The following is a 22,901-nucleotide window of genomic DNA, read 5'->3' as shown; positions in this document are numbered from 1 at the left end:
GTGCGGAATGAAGGAGGGAGGTCCTGCCCCGTGATCTAGTAGAACATAGTAGAAGTGCATGCGCCTCTTCTCCTACTGCAATGCCCCGAAAAATCTTTTTTAGACAGTCATTAGGTCGAGTGTGGGCATGCTAATAGGGGATAATCTGCTGCATGGCTAAACTTATAAGGTCCCAGAGGCGAGACCTATTGGCTATGCCAATGCTTGTTATGTCTATTGCTAAAAACCAGGAACTTGCACATTTGTTGATATGAATTGTATTTAAGTTTTTTTTTAACTTCGTTTTATATGTGTATCTTTTTACCTATATGATGTTTATATGTACTTTTATGATTAATTTGAATTATTCGAATAAAGTAAGTTGGATCTAATTTAATAAATCTTTTATCGAATTAAAAGGGGCCAACTTTAATTTTGTACAGTATGCCAGGAATCGTTAGTAGAGCAGCAACTGATAACTTGTTAAGCTAAATTTCAATCGAAATTGAACTTGGATGTGGTGACCTGCAATCTGAAGGTTTGGCGAAAGGTGCTGCACTGCAGTCTGTCCAGCCAACAAGCAAGCTGATTTCTAAAATTCACTTTATATGTCTTGGGGCCATCCGGTCCAGAAAAGTTCTTCAGTAAATTAATGCCATATTGAGTGGCTGAGATGCGCTTGCTTGTGAGCATTTGATTGACCACATTCCTCGAACCACACTCCCAGGTGCTCATACATAGTGACTTTCTATTTAAACACTGTCGATTTCCCAGGCACCCCTTTTCTTCACTGTCTGGCCAAAGGAGGTGATTTTGTTTTTTGTGGAATTTATATCGATCCATTTTTCCTTGAAGTAAGCTGCTCATTCATCTAGGGACCTTTGAAACCCTAATGCTGTCTGATGTAAAAGTATTGTGTAGTTTGCATACTGTAGGATTTTCAGTCTGCGGCCTGCTAATTTGGTGGTGGGGTGAGGGACTGACACAAAGACACTCTTCATATCAGCCAGATAAAGATTGAAAATTTGAGAGGCTAAATTATGCATCCTTGCTTCAGAACTTTAGTATCCGCATCAAAAAATTTAAAAATGGGCCGAAGGCACTGCAGGGCACCAAAACAGATACCAGCTACGCGTTTGGTATGGGGAGTGAAAGAAAGTTTGTCGTCGAGCCACACGCCAAGATTTCTGACTTCAGCTACAGGAATGGGAACAGGACCCAACTCCGATGGCCACCAATGATCTCCCCATAGCCCAGTTTCCCTGCCAAAGATGATAACCTCGGTTTTGGTGGCGTTAAGTTGAAGTCTGTTTTTCGCCATCCAGCCTGCCACTGCCTTAAGAGCTGACTGAAAGGTAGAGGCATCCATATTGGATTCACCATTAAGTGCCACCGCCAGCTGCGTGTCATCGGCGTATGACACCATGGTGAGACCAAAACTGTGGGCTACCTCCGCCAGTGGCTGAACATACAAATTAAATAGGGTAGGGCTGAGAGCCGATCCCTGCGGAACACCCTGAAGAATGGGGCGAGGGGCAGAGACATAGGGCGGTGAAGATACCTTGAAGGTTCGATCCGTAAGAAAGGAGCGAAACCATTCAAGTGCCATCTCTCCAACTCCTGCCTCCCCAAGACGCTGTAAAAGGATATGATGGGAGACCGTGTCAAAGGCGGCACTAAGATCCAGTAGGATCAGTGCCGCCGTCTGACCCTGGTCCAACAGTTTCCTAATATGTTCCACCACCACCAAGAGAGCAGTCTTGGTGCTGTGGCCCGCTCGGAATCCATTCTGGGATTTATCCAGTATGTTAGCTTCCTGCAGGTGAGAAGATAAAATGCGGTTCGCGTGAGCTTCGGCTAATTTGGCCATCCAAGGGAGAAGGGAGATGGGTCGGTAATGCTCTGATTTTGTGGGGTCAAGGGAAGGTTTTTTAAGGATAGGTATAACAGTGGCCTGCTTCCAAGCAATGGGGACAGTGCCGGTGCTAAAAGAGAGATCAATAAGACTGTGCATAGCCGGATAGCAACACTCGGCAAGTTTCCGAAATTGAATTGGTCTCATAGGGTCATCCGGTGACCCGGATTTAACTTTAATCGTCAAAGCTTTAAACTCCTCTTGCGTGGGGCTTGGAATGACCTGTAGCCGTTTGGAGGTCAATGGGGCTCTGATATTCTCGCTGATAGAGGACTGAGAGAACGACCTGTAGATGGCGACAACCTTTTCAACAAAGAACGAAGCCAAATCCTCACAATGAGCCGTGGAAGCTATAGAAGTGGTAGCAGTCTTTCTGCTGGTGAGGTCCTTACACACCCTGAAGATAACCTTAGTCGGGTTCGTACTATTCTTTATCTCCTGAGAGTAAAAAGCCGCCCTGGCTGTGCATATGGCCCGATGGTACATTCTGGTGCAGGTCCTGTAGGCTGATTTAAGGTCAGCATCATAGGTTCTGCGCCATGCGCGTTCCGCTTTTTTGCAAGAAGATTTCAGCAACTTAAGGGAATCGTTGTACCAAGGGCTGGAGGGACTTGATCTAGTCTTACTCCACCTAGCAGGTATAAGGATGTCTAGTGAGTGGTCTAACCACTTACAAAAGCTATCATAGCCAAGGGAAACTTCCTTAGGAGGTTGAGGATGGTGCTTCATCAGAAGATGATGAAAGTGCTCTAAATTCAGGTTTCTCCAGGGACGTTTGAGAGTATCAGGAGTGTTGTTCCTAGGGGAAGGAATGTTAGTGACAATATGCGTCTCGATCAAATAATGATCGGTCCAGGCCATAGGCTTGGGCTGGAGCACTAAGATATTGGTGGAGATATTTGTCAAAAAGGGGTCAAGCTAATGTCCGCCAATGTGAGTCGGTGATTCTACCATTTGGAGTAATTGAAAAGCTTCAAGATCAGCTAAGAAGCTATGGACCGAGGTGGAAAGTGGGGCATCCATATGCAGGTTAAGATCTCCAATGATCGTGAAGTTAGCTGTTTTCATGACTAGGGAGGAGACCACCTCCAAAAGACTAAGACGAAAAGCACTCTCGGGACCGGGAGGCCTATAGATTAATAGTCCCGACAGAGTAAAGTGGGGATTTACAGTAATATTAAAATATGCGCTCTCACATCCAGCTATGATGGTCGGGTTCCAGGCACACGGATAACATGTTTTAACTGCTACCGCGATGCCTCCGCCTCTAGCGCTACGGTGATGCGAGTGCATGATATATCCCACTGGGAGGGCTAAGTTTATAACAGCCGTAGATTGGTCCTGCAGCCAAGTTTCAGTGAAGAAAAAGATATCCGGGTTCTCATCAGTGATCAGAGAGAAAACTTCTTGAGAATGAGAAGCCAGTGATCTCCCGTTCAGGTGGAAGATTTTGAGGGCCGGACGGGTAACTGAGCCCGAAACAGAGTCTGGCATAAAAACCATAGGAACTACGGGTTGGCGACTCACAATAGGCAATGGTGTCGAAAGTTTGAAAGAACAGGTGGGACACTGATAAGGTCCACTTAAAGGATCCAAGGCACCATGGCAACCACTTACCACGCAACGCAGTAGGCGCAGGTCTCCGGCAGATATCATCCTGGGACAGCCAGAGAGCCCTGCCCTAGCGCTGACTGGCGCAGACGGGCAGGACTCTGGCGAGACTCAGGCGTAGGGAAGACATGACCGCTACGAGTGACCGCTTTGCTCCAGGCGAGCATTAAATAGGTGAGTGGCGGTGAAGAGCGCTAGTGCGCTAACCCCCAAACAAAGGAAGGGAACTGCCTTCCCAAGATGGCGCGTCACGTGACCCAGGAGCCCCGGAGCCCGGACCCGCAAAAGAGCGGTGGTTTACTCAAATTATGTGCGGTAAGGGGCGGGGGGGTCGCAGCGGCGGGTTAAAATCAGGGGGGAAATGAAAACAAAATAAACATAAATACAGAACTGGATGAGTTTAAAATAGCGCGAGCTACAATACAGCGCTTAACCCAATATCTCTGCAAACACGGTGGTCACCTTCTCCACCTTCTTTATGGATTATGCAATGCACCAGCAGCATTCCAACACTTTATCAACAGTGTCTTGAGTGAATATATTGATCAATGCGTCATAGTATATATTGACGATATATTGATTTACTCCAGAACTGAACAAGAACATCCAGACCAGGTGAAGAAAATTTTACAAAGATTGAAGGAAAATAACTTGTATGTTAAATTGGAAAAGTGTGCGTTCAGTGTAAGGGAGGTAGAATTCCTTGGATTCGTTCTTACGCCGTTTGGAATCACAATGGATACCAAGAAGGTTAAGGCAGTTCTGGAATGGAAATCTCCAAGCGTGTGAAAGAATTGCAAAGCTTCATTGGCTTTGCCAATTTTTACCGGAGGTTTGTGAATGATTTTTCGCACTAATTGGTTCCACTTACTCGATTGCTGAAGAAAGGAGTTCCATTCGAGTGGTCCGAAGAAGCAGAAGAAGCTTTTCGATCATTGAAAAAGGAGTTCACCTCCGCACCAATTTTTTATACACCCAGACCCCACAGAACCCTTCTATTTGGAGACGGATGCTTCAGATCTAGCAATTGGAGGGGTTCTCTCACAAAGACACAAGAAGACAGGACAACTCCATCCAGTGGCTTACAGATCGAGGAAATTAACACCAGCAGAAATTAACTACACCATTACGGAAAAAGAACTACTGACGATCAAAGACGCATTCAAAGAGTGGAGACACTATTTGTTGGGAGCGAGACATACAGTGACTGTGTTCACAGACCATAGAAACTTGAAATTCCTGAAATCTGCTAAAACCCTTACTCCGAGACCGCTTCGATGGTCGTTATATTTCGCGGATTTTGACTTTGTGATCATATTTTGACCAGGAACTAGGAATGGAAAGGCTGATGCTCTGTCGAGAATAAGCATGGAGAAGCTTGAAGACGATCAAGAACCAAAGACAATCATTCCAGAACATAAAATAGTAGGGGCAGTGAGTCAAGGAACTTTCGAGGAAAAGGTAGCAAGAGCAATGCCACAGGAAGAAATGTATGATTGAGCAGAACAAGAACCTTCCAGAAAAATTCAGCATGGGTTACCATGGCGTGAAGGAAAATTATATTTGCCTACACAAGAGCTTCAACGATTAGTTCTAGAGAACAATCATGACAGTAAATTAGCCGGACATAAGGGCATGCAAAAGACTGAAGATCTGATCAAAAGAAACTATTGGTGGCCACAAATGACAAAAGACATTCACTCTTATGTGAGAGCCTGTGGGGTCTGTGTGCAAGGAAAATCGGAGAGACAGTCACCTAAGGGGTATCTCCAACCTGTGCCCACCCCCCCCCTTCCCCCCACATCCCTGGCATACAGTTACGGTAGATTTGATAGTGGACCTGCCTTCCAGTCAGGGATTTAACACCATATTGGTATTTGTGGATGCATTCACCAAGATGGTGCATTTCGTTGCATTAAAGGGAATTCCAACAGCTAAGGAATTGGCTGTTCATTTTGGTGTACATATAGTACGAGCTCATGGTGTTCCTCGGGTGATCATCTCAGATTGGGGATCCCAGTTCCTCTCTCGGTTTTGGAAGGCCTTCATGGAGAGTTTGGGGATAGAAACTAAATATTCCACTAGCTATTACCCGGAGACTGATGGGCAAACAGAGAGTCAAGCAGGAATTAGAACAGTATTTAAGGTTGTTCTTGTTAGATCAAGAAGGGGATTGGCCAGAGTATTTGTGGGCTGCGGAGTTTGCACACAATAACGCTAAGAATGTTTCTACAGGTTTCTCCCCTTTCTACCTAAATTATGGTAGGCATCCAAACGCTTCTGTAGTTGGTAAAGAAATCTCAGTCCCAGCAGTGCAGGAAGTAGTACAAAATCTAGCTCAAATCCATCAAACCGCCACTAAAAACCTAATATAAGCCAAGGAGACGTATAAAAAATATGCTGATAAAAAAAGAAAACAAGGTCCTAAGTTGCAAGTTGGAGACAGGGTCTGGTTGAACGCTAAGAACCTCACACTCAATGGAGATCGAAAATTTCAACCAAGATTTGTAGGTCCTTACCCAATTGAGGAAGTAGTTAATCCAGTGACTTATCGTTTAACTTTGCCACAAGAAATGAAGATTCATCCAGTTTTTCATGTCTCTCTACTAAAAAAAATGTCCTCAGATGTAAGAGTAAACCTCCCTCCAAAATCAGTGCAATTACAGTCAGGGGCAGAATTTGAGGTTAAAAGAATATTAGACTCTAAGAGATCTAAAGGAACAATTTATTATTTGGTGGACTGGAAGGGCTATGGTCCAGAGGACCAATCTTGGGAAAAATGTTCTGATGTTCATGCCCCCCTTTTGGTACGATCCTTTCATAAAAATTTTCCTAAGAAACCAAGATTGGAGGGACCTTCTTTGCGAGGGGGTACTGTCAGAACCATTACAGACAATGAACGTTCTCTTTGCATTATAAGTGCCAATCAATCAATTGGAAACAAAACGATCATAAGAACTCTGACTTGGAGCGAGGCCTGGAAAGTAAGGAACCTTAAGATGGCCTACGCTCCGGCAGAGGTGATGTTCTAGTCTTTTTAGAGCTGTCTCAGAATTCTATGTGAAGCGCTCAACTTAGAATGTTGGCGCACTTCACCTGAATTCGAGACCATAGCGGTAACGTTTTCCCCAGTGTCCGAGTTAGCTTAGTGAGGGTTTTCTCCCCCTTTTGGTTACCTTTAAGGAAACTTCCGAATTCTAATTTCAAGACTGCCACAGAGTCCTGCTGCGAGTTCCGTGCGCATTTCCCTAGCGCTACCATTTCTTGAGTTGTGTTCGTCTGGGGCTCATGCGCAAAGCCTGACAGGAAAAGAACAAGATTGAGACGCGGCTACAAATGTCTGAATTAGCCGCTCATCGTTCGACGGAGGAAACGCGTCGGAGAGTTACACGACTACTAGCCGTGTTAGCTCCTATCGTCGAGGCAGAGTCCGACGGAGGATACCAGTTGAAGAGTTGTTGAGGCATTTCGTGAAGCAGCCAGAGCTAAGTCTAGTCTTCTTGTCAAAACTTGAATAAATTGTGAACAGACTTGGATCAACTTGCAGCATCATTGTTATGCATTCATTATCGCTGTGCGCCCGGCAATGGAGTGAGATGTTGCCCCATTTTGTTTATTGTTTTTCACAATTACGTGGACAAGGCAGAACACAATTCTGGGCTTCGCACGTGAACAAGCTCAACATGGGAAAAAAAAAAAAGTCGATGAAAATGAAGAAATTTGGTGTGCACTCTGTCGCTCTCTTTTTTGAATTAACTCATTGTCTGCCTTTCAGACGAGTTGCACCCATCGATTAAAATGCAAACGGAACATTATGATGACGGCACATGAGAGACTTTTGAAAGAACATTTCCCCAGAAGTGAATCTCTTGTTTTAAGCTATTCATAGCAGAATTTGATGTCTTCACTGTTGCACATTCAGTATTCATAGCAAACTTGTTAATAAGCATGTTTCAAACGATTACATTAGACTATAACGCTTTAAGTATGATACATAGGATTCTTCAGAACTAACGTAGCGAATGTTAACAAAGGGCGGGTGGGACACTTAGACTGTTGCCCAGAAAGATCGCACACATAGGATGAGTGACAGTGTTAATTCACGTAAATTGGGGTATAGAGCATCTAGGCACCTTATGGTTGGTTAATGTAGTGCTTCATGGGAGTTGGAGTACAGTGGTTCCAGTAACGCATATGAGACGTTACAACGTGGGGTTGTATTGAGGTTGAGGTTGAGTTAGACCTAGTACAGGAAGAAATGAGGGTTGACATCCAGATGGGTATTGACAACACGAATGTGAGTATTCAAACAACGTAAATAGAATGCAATGGAAGACATAGGGTTAAGTGATGATGGTGAACTCCTAAGTGGGAGGGCTTATCAGAGGGCGGAGATACAACCCAGGTGCTTTAAATGTAGACTGGAGCTTGAACACATTTTGTGAAAAATCCGCGAGGTGATGGGAAAGACCTTCGGTACGTAACGATTTGGGTGGGTGAGATTTTGTTTTTAGATCAACCAGTGTACATAAGGCATTAACGTAAGGGAACCGTCACACGGGGAGTTTAAGGTATAATGTAAACGTGAAAATAACAAGGGAGGTGGATCCGGGCAGCAACTTAGTGGCTTGCATGGCCACAATTAGCGGGAATACGTTAGTGTTGTGGATGAGTCACGGGCTTACAATTGTTTTGAACACGAATGTACATGGATAATCAGACTGAAATGTTTGGTATTAAAACATTGATTTTTTAATTGTAGAATACCCCTGACGAAGGGCCATGAATGGCCCGAAATGCATTGGGTTACCGAGATGAACTGATGAGGATTACTCACGCACACTCCTAGCTACCGATTAAGGCCCGTTGGCATTTCTGTGGCGTTTAAGGTTACAGTGTTTAAAGTGAGATGTCCCTCATGTGACCATGGATAAAACTTGGAAATTATGACTACACCTTCTTGTCAAAACTTGAATAAATTGTGAACAGACTTGGATCAACTTGCAGCATCATTGTTATGCATTCATTATCGCTGTGCGCCCGGCAATGGAGTGAGATGTTGCCCCATTTTGTTTATTGTTTTTCACAATTACGTGGACAAGGCAGAACACAATTCTGGGCTTCGCACGTGAACAAGCTCAACATGGGAAAAAAAAAAAAGTCGATGAAAATGAAGAAATTTGGTGTGCACTCTGTCGCTCTCTTTTTTGAATTAACTCATTGTCTGCCTTTCAGACGAGTTGCACCCATCGATTAAAATGCAAACGGAACATTATGATGACGGCACATGAGAGACTTTTGAAAGAACATTTCCCCAGAAGTGAATCTCTTGTTTTAAGCTATTCATAGCAGAATTTGATGTCTTCACTGTTGCACATTCAGTATTCATAGCAAACTTGTTAATAAGCATGTTTCAAACGATTACATTAGACTATAACGCTTTAAGTATGATACATAGGATTCTTCAGAACTAACGTAGCGAATGTTAACAAAGGGCGGGTGGGACACTTAGACTGTTGCCCAGAAAGATCGCACACATAGGATGAGTGACAGTGTTAATTCACGTAAATTGGGGTATAGAGCATCTAGGCACCTTATGGTTGGTTAATGTAGTGCTTCATGGGAGTTGGAGTACAGTGGTTCCAGTAACGCATATGAGACGTTACAACGTGGGGTTGTATTGAGGTTGAGGTTGAGTTAGACCTAGTACAGGAAGAAATGAGGGTTGACATCCAGATGGGTATTGACAACACGAATGTGAGTATTCAAACAACGTAAATAGAATGCAATGGAAGACATAGGGTTAAGTGATGATGGTGAACTCCTAAGTGGGAGGGCTTATCAGAGGGCGGAGATACAACCCAGGTGCTTTAAATGTAGACTGGAGCTTGAACACATTTTGTGAAAAATCCGCAAGGTGATGGGAAAGACCTTCGGTACGTAACGATTTGGGTGGGTGAGATTTTGTTTTTAGATCAACCAGTGTACATAAGGCATTAACGTAAGGGAACCGTCACACGGGGAGTTTAAGGTATAATGTAAACGTGAAAATAACAAGGGAGGTGGATCCGGGCAGCAACTTAGTGGCTTGCATGGCCACAATTAGCGGGAATACGTTAGTGTTGTGGATGAGTCACGGGCTTACAATTGTTTTGAACACGAATGTACATGGATAATCAGACTGAAATGTTTGGTATTAAAACATTGATTTTTTAATTGTAGAATACCCCTGACGAAGGGCCATGAATGGCCCGAAATGCATTGGGTTACCGAGATGAACTGATGAGGATTACTCACGCACACTCCTAGCTACCGATTAAGGCCCGTTGGCATTTCTGTGGCGTTTAAGGTTACAGTGTTTAAAGTGAGATGTCCCTCATGTGACCATGGATAAAACTTGGAAATTATGACTACACCTTCTTGTCAAAACTTGAATAAATTGTGAACAGACTTGGATCAACTTGCAGCATCATTGTTATGCATTCATTATCGCTGTGCGCCCGGCAATGGAGTGAGATGTTGCCCCATTTTGTTTATTGTTTTTTACTAAGTCTAGAACTATCATTAGTACTGCAGTTTTAAGTTATAACGTTGTTTAGGAAATAAGAATCTGATAATACTTACCCAAGTTCTTCCTCTTATTCACGAACTGGTCCCTGCAATAAATAAGAAAGAAAACAAGTATTAATATATTTCAAAAGAGAATAGAAAAGCTAAGATAGGTATGATTATATGTCTTGGAAATAAAATAGTATGTAATGAGGTATTGATAAAAGACGAGCTAACAAATTGTGTTAATATTCAGATAGAAAAGAATCAGCGGAACAAGATAATTCGCTGACCCCAAATATAGAAGAGAAGCAACACTGAGATTGAAACTGGTATGTGACTTAAGTTAATAAAAGAAAGACTGAAGGTGGTGTGAGTGTTAATCAAGTTAGGATTAATAAGTATTATTATTATTTAGCCTCCTGAATGATCCAACTAGAAGCTGGCACAGCTGAAAGAAGATAGGACCAGGAAGCAGACAACCAGAGGCAGTCTCTTCTCTGTTATTTTATCCAATCCCCCTACCCCCTCTTGAGAAGACATTAGCGCATCTTTTCTCAGTGCTACGCTGGTGGTTCTTGGAGGTGGTATCGGGAGAAGGCATCTCTGTTCCTGCGCATGATATGTTGAAGTGGCCCTGACACCATTCCAGTTTGAACCCAGCCATATGCAACTCAGTCTTGACCCTGTGCCTCATGGAAACAGTCCAGCCCGAACTGCCAAGCCAGGTCCTCCCTGGACTGGAAACAAGCATCCTAGGACCGGTTTCAGAACCCTTTACGGTGAAAAATCATAAAAAAATCTCTGATGACATCATCCTTGTGATAGTGGCGGTCGCGCGAGTTATAGTTATCTCAACTAACTATAACGGTGGAATTTCATTGGTTTTTTACGAGTGAAATATCCACCTAACTATAACATGTGTGAAACCTATGGTTTTTTAAGTGAATTTTATATATATATATATATATATATATATATATATATATATATATATCTATCCCCACGAAGTACAAATATATCGTACGCTCTCAGGACAAATAGGCAGGTCACCAATGTATACTACAAGTGTTTATTACAGTGTAAAAAATAAACACTTGGATTATACATCGGTGACCTGCCTATTTGTCCTGAGAGCGTACGATATATTCGTACTGCGTGTGGAACAATTTGGCCGGTACGCTCTGCCGGCGTGTACGCCACTCTTCACGAGCAACTTCACGAGCAACTTTGGTGTACATGTATGTATGTGTGTGTGTGCATGTATGTATGTATGTATGTATGTATATGTCGCCGCGGAGACGCCCCGCCACTCACCCAGTGGACCTGCAGCGCCTGGAAGCGTGGTGCTGCGAGGAGCTGTTAATACCAGTTTTGTGGGTTTCAGACACCAGTGGACAGGGCTGTGTTCCCTGCCACCAGACCCACTTGGGAAGTAATTTTAAACACGAGACTTTGTACAGCACCCACTTGGTTCATGCAATGACTACTTACCCCAGTGCGAAAAGAAGTCCCATTTGGGCGGGGCTAATGTGATGTAGTCCGCACAGCTGACATAACTCAGTGCTTATCGCCAGTGATCAAGGGCAGGAGCCCGAAACATGTTTGGCAGCTTTGTTGGTGGGGTTTCACGGCGCTTCTTCTGCCCACAATAAACGGAGGTGTTATTAGCAACTGTGTTGGCGTTTCCATGCAAGGTAACTTGACTCTTTGGGTATATATATATATGTATATATGTATATGTATATGTGTATATATATATATATATATACACACACACATACCTACCTACCTACCTAGTCAGTGTTCTAGATTCACTCTACGTTCACTTATGGCTCACGACTACCCTGTGGGAGGCAGAATCAGTCCTTTTCACCATGGGTGGAAGGCCATAAAATCCGACAGGTGGATCCTGCAGATAGTCCAATTAGCCTACGCCCTGCTAGAAATATAGCTGTAGCTTTTTTGTGATATTTGGTAGAAGCGTAGGTTTCAGGAAAACATTTAACAAGAACATTTGTAGATGCATCCTCAGATGCATCAGGTTTTCTTATGGTTTGAAGCATGCATATTTGTCACTCCAAGATCGCGCACATGTTTTGCTATAATTAGTAGTATCATCCCAGCAGAGATGTGGAAAGCTAGACATCCCTTCATAAAATATTATGTGAACTCTAACACGTGTTGGTGCAGGGTTAGAATTTTATTCTCTCAATTCTCCTTTCACCCGTGTCAAGCGACTACTTTGGTGTAGGACCTTGATGTTCTGTCAGGAAAATGAGATTTTATCACATTATATCCATCCGTGAACAACCATATCCAGATCACCCTCCTGTCCCTTCACAAACTCAAATATCTCTCTCATCTTTCCAATCCGTGCTTTATCTTTAATGAAAATGAAGAAATTTGCTCATCTGATGGCAGAACCTCTGAGCGCCAGCCTGAGAGAGCATTCTTAATTTGACATTGCTGCAAACACCAACCAAAATATTCACAAAAATTAAAGGCATACATTTCACAGCATTTTGTTTTCTCCCATGGGTTCTCCGAACCATTGGGATATTTCTAAAATAAAATTGAACTGCTGGCATATAAAGTTACTAAGTCGGATTCTTTAATATAGACCGGCTTGTTTTTGCTTTCTAGTTTTTGTAGTCTTTCCTTTACAATGGTAAAAGTAAAATTCACTTATAGTGGAAATAATCATAACTAAATAGGGTCTCTCATCTGTCAGTTGGTCACTTGTATTCCTCTTTTTCCATTTTTTAAATCAGAATTTCACTTAAACTACAGCACCCTCTTACATGTATAAAGTTCAGACCTCATTACTAGTGCCTGTGAAACAATGAAGGTTTGGTGGAGCATTGTGCAAGTTCGAGCAACACGCTGTTAAAAATAGGCTTCCATACTTCTATCACCTGTTTGTTTATCTTTATATGAGCTTCTCATGTAGAGACACACCATAGGGTTTTGTAGTTTTCGTCTGACATCTTAAATGTGATTTGACTTTTTTTCAAGCCTTTGACATTTTCAATAAGCAGTATACCACTGAAAAAGAGATAGACGCTTGTTAAACCTTCACTTATTACTGCATCGTAAGAATATCAATTTCTTCCAGGTTGCAGGAGCTTTCTATATGTGGAAGAGCTAATGGTATGTTTTGGTGGTCCGTCCTTTAGGTTTCTGTTACTGCCATATGGAATTTAGTTTACATTCACCAAGATTCAGTTGTGGTGCTGATTTCTAATCTTGACCAAACCTGTTTCACGTAATATGCTATTTTGTTCAGAAACCTGCAGTGTAATTACAGTCTCCATTGTGGGATTAGATTAAAGTTTGTACAATATATTTCCGGTTTTAGATAGACTATAGCTTACTGGGACTGTCATATCTGTTTAATGGCTTTTGAGTATTTTGGTGTTGCTGATTCTCAGTTCCAATATCTGCTCGAACACTTGGAATCATGAGTAGAAATGTTTTTCACAAGGGAGCGTGTTTCAAGCTCATTCAACATACCTTTGTACACCAGATCTAAATGACACCCAGACTGCTGGGTACTATTTACCAAGGCCGTTTGTCCATGTGCCCCCGTTGCAGCGAGGCAGAGGCAGACTTTCTGCATATGGTGTGGGGGTGTCCACCGGTGTGGGGTCTTTGGCAAGAGGTGTAGACAGCTCTGGAACGAACATCTGGTTGATCGATCAAACTAAGTGTAAGGTTGTGCCTGCTGGGGTTGGGTTCAACGTACAACGAAAACCGGCTTGGTAGGCTAGGGCTAGTCTTGGCAAAGCATAGGATCTCAAATAGATGGGTCTTCCCAACCCGGCCATTGTTATCAGATTGGCTGCTGGATATGGCTGAATGGGCTGGTGTGAAAGAAAGGAATATGCGCAAGACACGCAGGGATGATAAGGTAGCTGGTGGTATTCGGGCACGGACATCGATGCTTAATGAGCTGCAAGATGAGAGACCCTCCAGAAGGGGGGGGGAAGGGGTGTGGTTGTGTGTTGGTGTGTGTTGGTGTGTGTGTGTGTGTGTGTGTGTGTGTGTGTGTGTGTGTGTGTGTGTGTGTAATGTAGGGGGGTGGGTGCATGTTGGTGTGTTGGCGAGTGTTGGCGTTTGTTGGTGTGGGTGTGTGTAATGTAGGAAGATATGGGGTGACTACACAAAGGGACTGTCTTAGAAGAGGTAGGAGGTGGGACAACAGTCTATCTTGGAGGAGCTGTAGTATCTTTGACACTATATTAAGTATGCTTTCTGGTCGAATTGGAAAACGTATTGGAGGGCTGATACCGATTTGCTAGTGTTATAGCAGTAGAGTGGTGGTGAGGGGAATTGTTTTTGGGTGCACATTATGTATCGATATGTGGAATGATGATGGCTAAAAATTAGTATCCTTGTATGTTACAAATACCAGTAAAGATATTTGAAAAAAATAGTTGACCGTTTTGTAGTATGTTTATGGGCCTATTTGTGCTGGTTGAACCTTTTGATGGCTTTCTGAAAAGTAGATCAAAAGGTGCTTCTAATGACCCCCTTGTCTTCCCTGGGCCTCGCCGAGTGAGTCTTCCAGGGGTTCTCTACTTCTCACTGGGTTGTAGCAACCTACATAAATTGATGCCTGTGGTACCCTTAACCACCTCTCCCTTTGTCACTTGTGCTGATCCACAATCCATCTCACATTTTCTTTCATCTTTACATGAAGCCTCTGGATGTTCAGCTGACTACTCTGTGCATGCCAATCCATCCATACATATATTAACAGCCAGCGCTACCTCAGGGTGTTGGCACATATTTTCTACCTGCCCTCCTGTCTCATCCAATACTGGCTATATGCCATTTATCTCAATAACTCCAAGAAAATTCTCAAAAGCAAATTCAGTCCTGGTTGTCAGAAATTGAACCTGAAGTGGAATTCCCCCACAGTCAACATTTTTCAAGGTCCCTTAAAGTCGGTTCAGAATTTGACCTGTTATTGAAAGCCCACGTGTTGCTGAAGGCACAAATAACTAACTTGGTACAGCTGTGGTTCGCTTATGACTAAGTTGTTAAATGTTTTGAGTCCAAGGGATTTATTCTAAGAAAAGGAACTATTGATATTGCCTCGCTGAGAAAGCAGAGTGGCATGCCATGTATTTGCAGATGAGTCGCGGAGCAAAATGAAGACAGACTTTGCTCATTACTTGCTCAGAAATAGTCGTTTGAGCAGCCTGCAGGAGTTTCAAGTAACATTTTTCCTGTTTCACTGCTTTTAAGGAAGGATATTTTTACTATTAAGTAGCAGTATTAAGGTGACTTGGGTAAATGTAAAATCTACTTTTGTTCCTTAGTCCATGTGGCTTAACATGCTGACAGATTGTAAGCACATTGAACAGTCTGTATGATATTGTTATTTTATTACCATGTTCTTTATGTTATGGAAAGGTTCTCGTTACCTCTGAACCTTCTCTGCTTTAATGACATATAATCTAGTCTCTTTGCAGAAAAATGGTCCTAACCAAAATTTGTCTCGTCTCATTTCTAGAATCAGTCTATGACCTTCTCCCAAAGGAGCTACAGTTGCCTCCATCTAGAGAAACACCAGTAGCACCAATGAGTCAGACAAGTGGTGGTGAGGCAGATGAGGTGGGATCACCACCCCCGGCTATTGTTGCTGCTGGTAAGCATTCTATTTTTGCCATCTAGTGGTTGTGTTGTATATCTATCTGGCATCCTGAGCAGTGCTGGCAAAGTTTAAAGTTAAAAGTATAAAAACAAGTGTTCTAGGATGAGGTAACTGTTTCTAAAGACAAGTGGCACCTTTTGTAGACATATTTTCCTTTCGCTGATGTTGAAGGCACATTGTTTGACAGTAATAGATAAGAGTATACGGCTTGTCCCTGGAAAACCACTCATTGTAAAATGTCTACCATTTGGTGGTTTCAAACAAATTAGTAAATAGCGTGCTAGGAGCAGAAACTAAAATATTTTTTGTTCTGTTTTAAACAATGGAAACCTCATTTTAATTAAGAGTCATATTTAAGGTTGGAAAATATTGAACAAACGTTATTTAGATTGTTTAAAAAAATTCTTCATTCTCTTACTTCGACATGGGAAATATCATGACTTCAGATATCTCACGGAAAATGTTGTAGAAAATGCCAGCAATCTAGTGATGGATAATCCCGCCATCGTTAGAGCCACTCCCTAAACATAATGGTTGGTGGCATTAGTGTATGTCTTTTACTTCCTTTATTTTTGACAACTCGCAGTGCTTAAATTTCTCTTGTTTGTTGAGTAGTTTTATTTAGAGTAATCAAAATCTCACCCTTATGGATTTCATGCTTTACACTTGTTCATGACACTGTTTGCCTTTAAATTTAGTTCTAAAAGTTGTGCAGTTAGTTCAGTAGTGATAACGTATTATACAGAGCTTCACACCATATTTTATGCCTTTTGAAAGCAGTGAAAGTGGTAGATGTTAATATTCCCCACTTTAGTGTTAGATGAAATATGCTTTAAATATAATACATCCTTTAGCAGAAAACCGTAGGTATTTTAAGTGTCTTGATGCCTTCATAAGAATGCTCCCCATGCCTGCGTTTATTCTGAGTTATAGCGATTTATAAAAACGCACTGCCTCACAATTACATTCAGACATACTGCAGATAGAAGCTTTACAGCACTGCTCAGTGTTAATTTGCTGCCTGAAATGCCCAGCAAAATCTGTGGATTTAATAGTGTCCAAAGGACGGTATTAGTCCGAGGTGTACATTTTACTTTTGTAATCACTTTGTTACAGAATATTTTGTTGTGCAATTCGCCTCTGTTTTCAGAAAGTACAGTTTCTGCTGAATTACCATTCCTCCAGTTCTTTACTGGCTAATTGCTTAGAAAATGACACTTGGCAGCTCATTATGGTCTACAAAAATACACAATCACTCTTTAAATCCACAGATGAAAATTGATGATTTTTTTCACTGACTTTGTTCTGTGAGATTTTACTGGTTTAAATAAACTGAAATATCTGTTGCCTCCATGTGCCCTGGCCAGTCAGAATCCTCAATTGAAGCCTGAAGCTAGGTAGGAAAGGACGAGTAAGTGAGGGGTTTGTCTACTGGGGAAGTGGGTTGGGGGATCTCAAGGAATGCCGAATGATCTCGACATACGAATAGAACCTAGTGGTTTCGAAAACAAATCAGTCTTCTTTGACTTTGCACTTAGCAAACTCATAAACAAAATAGTAAAGACAACAAGCGTTCGAGGGCAGAAACAGCAATTAAAAATAAATGTCACATCATGGTAGGCATTCTTAAGAGGTAGACAATTTGCATTTTAGCAGCAGTGTCTCTGTCAACCTATTCAAACGTAGCTAGAGGCTTAACATGTCAAAAGTAGCAAAAATACAGCCAGAGAAAAGGTGACCTTGGCAGTGTAACTGCAAACACAACTTTTCCCTTGTCGTATGTATTAAGCATTGTATTTATTTAGCCTGCCAGTGGACTTTCTTAATAATCATTTAAAGATTGAAATTGTGTTAAATTCAGTTAACTTTGTTTTAAAAGGTTACTGGTCTATGAGGAAAATAAATGTAACGTGAGACCTTCATCCTTTGTTAACAATTTGCCTTCTGCAATGTGCATACATTGTTTAATCTTCGCCTCATCTGCAACTATTAAAAGTAATTTTTTAACAAATGGATATCTGCTTTTTGTGAACAATAACAGTTTTCACGTAAAATTGGAACAGTTTGTTTGCCTTCTGGGCATCTTCCATCCTTTCCCTTTTATTCTCCAAGCAAAGGGTTTGTTAGCCTCAGACCTAATAGATTCTTCATGAATCATTAAACGTATTATATTCACTTTATGTGTAGTTGAGGCTTATAATGCATGTGCAGGCTGACCAGTAAACCTCCAAAGATTCCTGCTGATCTGGAAAGCAACATCCTTTGGTACACAGATATTCACTGGCACAGAGAGGGGCTTCTTGAGGCTTAATACATTTTATGAGGAATAGATCCAGGAATGTGGTCAATAAATAGCATTTGTGATGGTTGGTGCGACTTGTGAGCTGTTCCTGTCTTCTAGTGCCAGACCATAGCTCTTTATGCAGAGCAACTTCCATGCAATAGTTCTTAATTACAGGAGCGCTATGTTCCTGCTTGAATTAAATACCGTGTTTCAGGGTTTCCCTTGGGGAATAGAAATGCTTGACAGAAGAGAAATCTGCAAAAGCATATATTACTTGGGATTTTTCTACTGGCTTACATTTGTACATTCATGTAACTTAGATCTGGTTTCTACGTGTAGGGCTCTTCAGAGTATGTGCAGAGCTATTTGAGAATATTGTGCCAAGAAAAAAGCACTGAATCTCTTGTATGGCAAAGAAAGCAGTATTTCTGCACATCTGCATTATGTTGCCCATAAAGCTCACACATTATATTGAAGGTCTGTGTGACATAAATTAGTAGTAGAGACTTCATTACTCATTTTCATTCAGGGGGCTGTTACTTTCATATTTCAGCATTTTCGTTGGTTTATGATTTAGACCTGGGAAAGTTACTTTTTACCAACACTTCACATATGCTGCAGTGACCTTAAAAATCAGTAACTGCAATTGACCTAGGAATGGTTGATGTTTGACGTTTCTAGCCCCCATCCTATAGAGTACAACTTGTAAAATCATTGTCACGTGGCCAACGCATCTTCTTAAGTTGTCCTGGAACTATCTTAAAATATTGTTTTCATCTGCCAACCGAGCCTATTTTGCATACAAGGATTCATGCAGAACGATAAGTTTATTCCAGGATTAGTGCAGTTTGGTATATTTTTCCCATAATAGCTTTGGTTTTTGACCATGGGTGGATGGATCACCTTAGCTGCAGGTTTTCTTTAAAGTAAAATACTAGCTTTTGTCTTCTGTTTACTTTTTTCAGTGGTAAAACAAAATAAAGGATGAACAACTGTGATCTTGCCGCTGTGAACGTTTGCAGGAATTGATGGTGATTTCAGGATGGGGGTGGTGGTGTGGGAGGTGATGTCGCTAGGTTTTCCTTGTACAGCCATAGGACTCTGTTATCCATTGGGTACCAAGGGTCCATCTCCTCACGGCACAGACCCCATTGGCAGGGTTGTCTTAAGTTTCCATTCTACAAAAGCAGAGCCACACCAAAGCCATCTTCTGCATCAGAAAACAAGGATGTAGTCATGCCCCACATCTGCACTTGTTGCCATTAACTCTTTGCAAGTTGGCATTGCAACAAAGCATGTTTCCCACTGGTCTCCAAGGTTTCAGGGGATCGACAACACCAGAGCAGACAGCCTAAATACGCATCCCTGATAATTTCTTGAATGGAAGGTTCTTCCGGAAGTTCTTGAAACCCCAACCTTCAGTCATGTGGCCATCCAGCCATTGACTGCTACTCACATAAACTCCAAATTTGATATTTTTGCCTCATGCACATGCACAGTCCCTAGATTACTAGGCAATATCCTGCTGTTTATCTTAATCCCTGCTTCTTGAATAGGTTGATCTTCTCTTGAGCATGGTTCAAGGTCAGCTTTGTCTCAGACTGAAAGCTGCTGTCACTCACGACTATTCTACTGGAGTTCTTGGCTTGCTTATTTATAACTCAGTGGAGGTTTTGTGTTATAGATCTTAGTTAAGGGTGTCCAAATGGGTGTCATTCCTGACCTTTGAGCATAAGAGCATGCCGCATAAGGGGGAGTTTGCTCACTTGAAGAGATTTTTCACAATTTGGACCCCATGCACATATATGTAGATTGATCAAGGGATCTACAGTCTTTGGACTAGCTCTGAGTGACCTATGAGGACAATAATGCCAGGTGAGCAACAACTATGCAGACGATGTTAAATGGAGTATATTATGAATCACCCATGTATTTTTTTGCTTGGAACTTAACTTCTATCCAATTTCAAGGATCACTCCACTAAGGTGGTGTCTGTGGCAGTCTTAAGGCATATGCCTCGCAGATATTTGCCAGGTGAGCACATTGCCTACACTTCCAAACACATATACACTCAAACACTTTTTCTTAGCACTATGGTCTCTAGGTTTCCTCCCGAAATTATACTATTTTGGGCAGAAAGTTTTACCAAAATCTCTTTGCCCAACCCTCCTTTCGTAAAGATGTCTGTTGCCACCTTCCTCCTTTCTTACTTGCAGTGAGATGTACTCACAGATGTAGAATAGGAAAGAGTCTGGGTGTACGAGGAGGCTAAAGTTAACTTTGACTAAGCTACTCCCGGTATGTAGACGTTTTTCTAAATCATTACGATCCAAACATGCCAGTGCATTGGATCAGAAATTATAGACTGATTGACTCCTTTTTAAAAAAAATATATTTTTAAATAATTGTTGAAAAAACTGCTGAAGAAGCTTTGTGTATCATCAGTTGATAATATTTAAAAAATCCTTAGTCATCATAAAGGTAACTTTATCTTTCTTCCAAGTTATGGTAAGACTAGTTATTCATGTGTATCAAAGCCTGAGCAGTTTACTTCGTTTATCAGGCTTGGTCTTCAGCTCTTCTTGAGTGCCTCTGTGGGGCTCTAACAAAATAACTAATCCTAGTTTTTGGTTCAGTACAGTCCTGTGAATCGTTCTTGCAGGTTCTTTTTGGCCCCTCATCCCCGTGAGTACTGATGTTTACTGACCGACGTAAGAGTCCTTTTCTATGGAAAGCGGTAACCTGGACTCTACTGAGGAGATGGCCTCCTGTTGAACACAGTAAACTTCCAAACTGCTGCTTGTTCGGCCTTACGTTGTTGGTTGTTTCAGATTAGGAGAACTACAAACTTGGTTGACATCATGAAGCATAGCATTTTCTGATAGCTCCAGGTGACCAAAAAGTAGGATGCCTTGGCAGTCATTAACACACAAACGTTGTGCATTTGCGGATGCACATTATTTGGCGAGTGGCATCACTGTCAGTTGTTGGGGGGGGGGGGGGATTCCGTTGGTTGGTTTTTCTAGGGCTAATTATCTTGAGATTCAGCATGATCACATGTACGAGCATGTGACTGACAGTAAAGACATTCCTTTATTTGCACTACATCAACAGCCCAGTGTTTGCTACTCAAATTAAATTGGAGCGGATGTAAGAGAATGTTAAAAAAAAAACACAGCTGTTGCAGAATAGATACCACTCTCTTACTGCTTGGGTAACGATTACTAAAACTAAAATTGAATTGTTCAGTCACTCAATCGGACTGCCAGAAAACAGTCATGTATGAAATGCTAAGGACAGATGGCCTGCATAAAATTAACTCCATTTACACATTACATAAACTTGATTCTCAAAATGAATTTCCAGCTTTCCCATTCATTGTATCTCAAGTTCTCCCTCGTTTGTGCCTGTATAGAGATATACGAAGTAGTTAGCACACATTACATTTTACTTTAGTTGTGTTAGGATGATTAGAAAACTGCAAGTGTACTTCTAAAAAAGATTTAAAGCATGTATTCCATTAAAAAAAGCTTGAAAATAATTATCCGTCAACTTTTTGCTGTCGTGCTTTAGAATGGCTGGTCGTCCAGATAATGACATCAAAACATGCTCAACACTTGGGTCTGGAAACATCCCCACTTTAAGTAGCATCTTCAAGCTCATGTCTGTGTGTTTGTGTTTGGAAATTGGAAAAAATGCTGCAGATACAGGATGAGAATGTAATAATTAGAATTATTTATCTTCAGCTGATGGGGAATTGCATGCACAGTCTTTTTTCGTGTTCCTAATCCTTTTTGCTATTGTTCTCTGCCACATAATTCCGTGCTTAAACTCGTGCTATCTCGTGCTATCCTGTGTTTCATTGTCGTGGCACCATACTTTTAGACATGTGGGATGGATGTATGATGTTTAAGAGCATTTCCTGATTGAGTGTTATGGATATTAGCACTGGTGAGAATTTAACTAGTCATTCTTAGCTGTAATTGTTTTGACATCATTTTAAACGAACTTCTTATTCTACGCTTTCTGTATCCAGTTTACCATCGAAGTAGCTTATTTTTTAGGTCTCGCCTGACGTAGACTGCGCAGGCATGCGCAGTCTCGCTGGCGAGATTTAATGAGTTAGGGTAGATTTCTCTAGTGGGCTTTAAGCCCCGCCCCTCTTTTCCATTGGCTGCCGTCACCGTTTATGCTAAACGGTGGCCAACCATTGGAAAAGAGCGTCTAGTGACGTACACTTTTCTCTTTTAGAGCCGTCCCAGTTGGAGTGGCTCGGTTGCTTTACGTTTGTAGTAAAGGCTTTTCTTATCTTTATGAGGCCATGTGTTTCAAACATATGGCCCCATAAAGACAAGAGATCGGCTGCAGCGCGGTCCTCTTACACTTTCGGGACCGCGTTGCTCTGCCTTGTTAGGTCTCGCAGCACTGCTTGTTTGTTTGTCAGGTCACGCCCCTTTTGGTTCGTGCATGTTCTGGGCTTGAAGCTAGAGCTGCATACACAAAACTACCGAAGCCTGCATGCACTTTGTAAAGCTTGCCTTCACATGTACTACGTGTAGGCAGAGACCGCGCACCCGTCTCAGTAAAATGAAAGTGCTTCCGCGTATTTGTGTGCTGGATGTGGAAGTGCTTGTTCGGACGGTCTCGGGCCTGAAATGATGGCGGTCGGACGCTCGTCCGACCGCCATCGTAATCGGGTCCTATATGTGCCACATTAGTCCGTATAATTTGCTTTCTCTTGCTGCGTAATTTCGTCTCACTTACTGCATAATTTGTTCCTCTCCTGCCTCATATTTCCAGTGGCAATGATTATTAGCAATGCTATTAAGATGTGGGTGGAAACCAACTAATAACAGTAGTGCTTTGGTCGAATCGCACACCAGAGTTTTGAGAGCTGA

The 22,901-nt window shown here is 42.0% G+C and overlaps 1 protein-coding gene across 1 annotated transcript in view; it reads left to right on the top strand.

Moving 5' to 3' along the window:
* NFAT5 (nuclear factor of activated T cells 5) overlaps window positions 1-22,901 on the top strand; it is a 796,538-nt gene that overhangs the window by 161,851 nt on the left and 611,786 nt on the right. Inside the window, 1 exon segment of the mRNA XM_085638738.1 lies at window positions 15,579-15,713. Within this exon segment, the coding sequence (XP_085494864.1) occupies window positions 15,579-15,713 (135 nt within the window).

Source organism: Triturus cristatus, chromosome 12 (assembly GCF_964204655.1).
Source record: "Triturus cristatus chromosome 12, aTriCri1.1, whole genome shotgun sequence".
NCBI lineage: Eukaryota > Metazoa > Chordata > Amphibia > Caudata > Salamandridae > Triturus > Triturus cristatus.
Note: the sequence above shows the minus strand (reverse complement) of the source record. Positions and strands in the feature narration are given on the sequence as shown.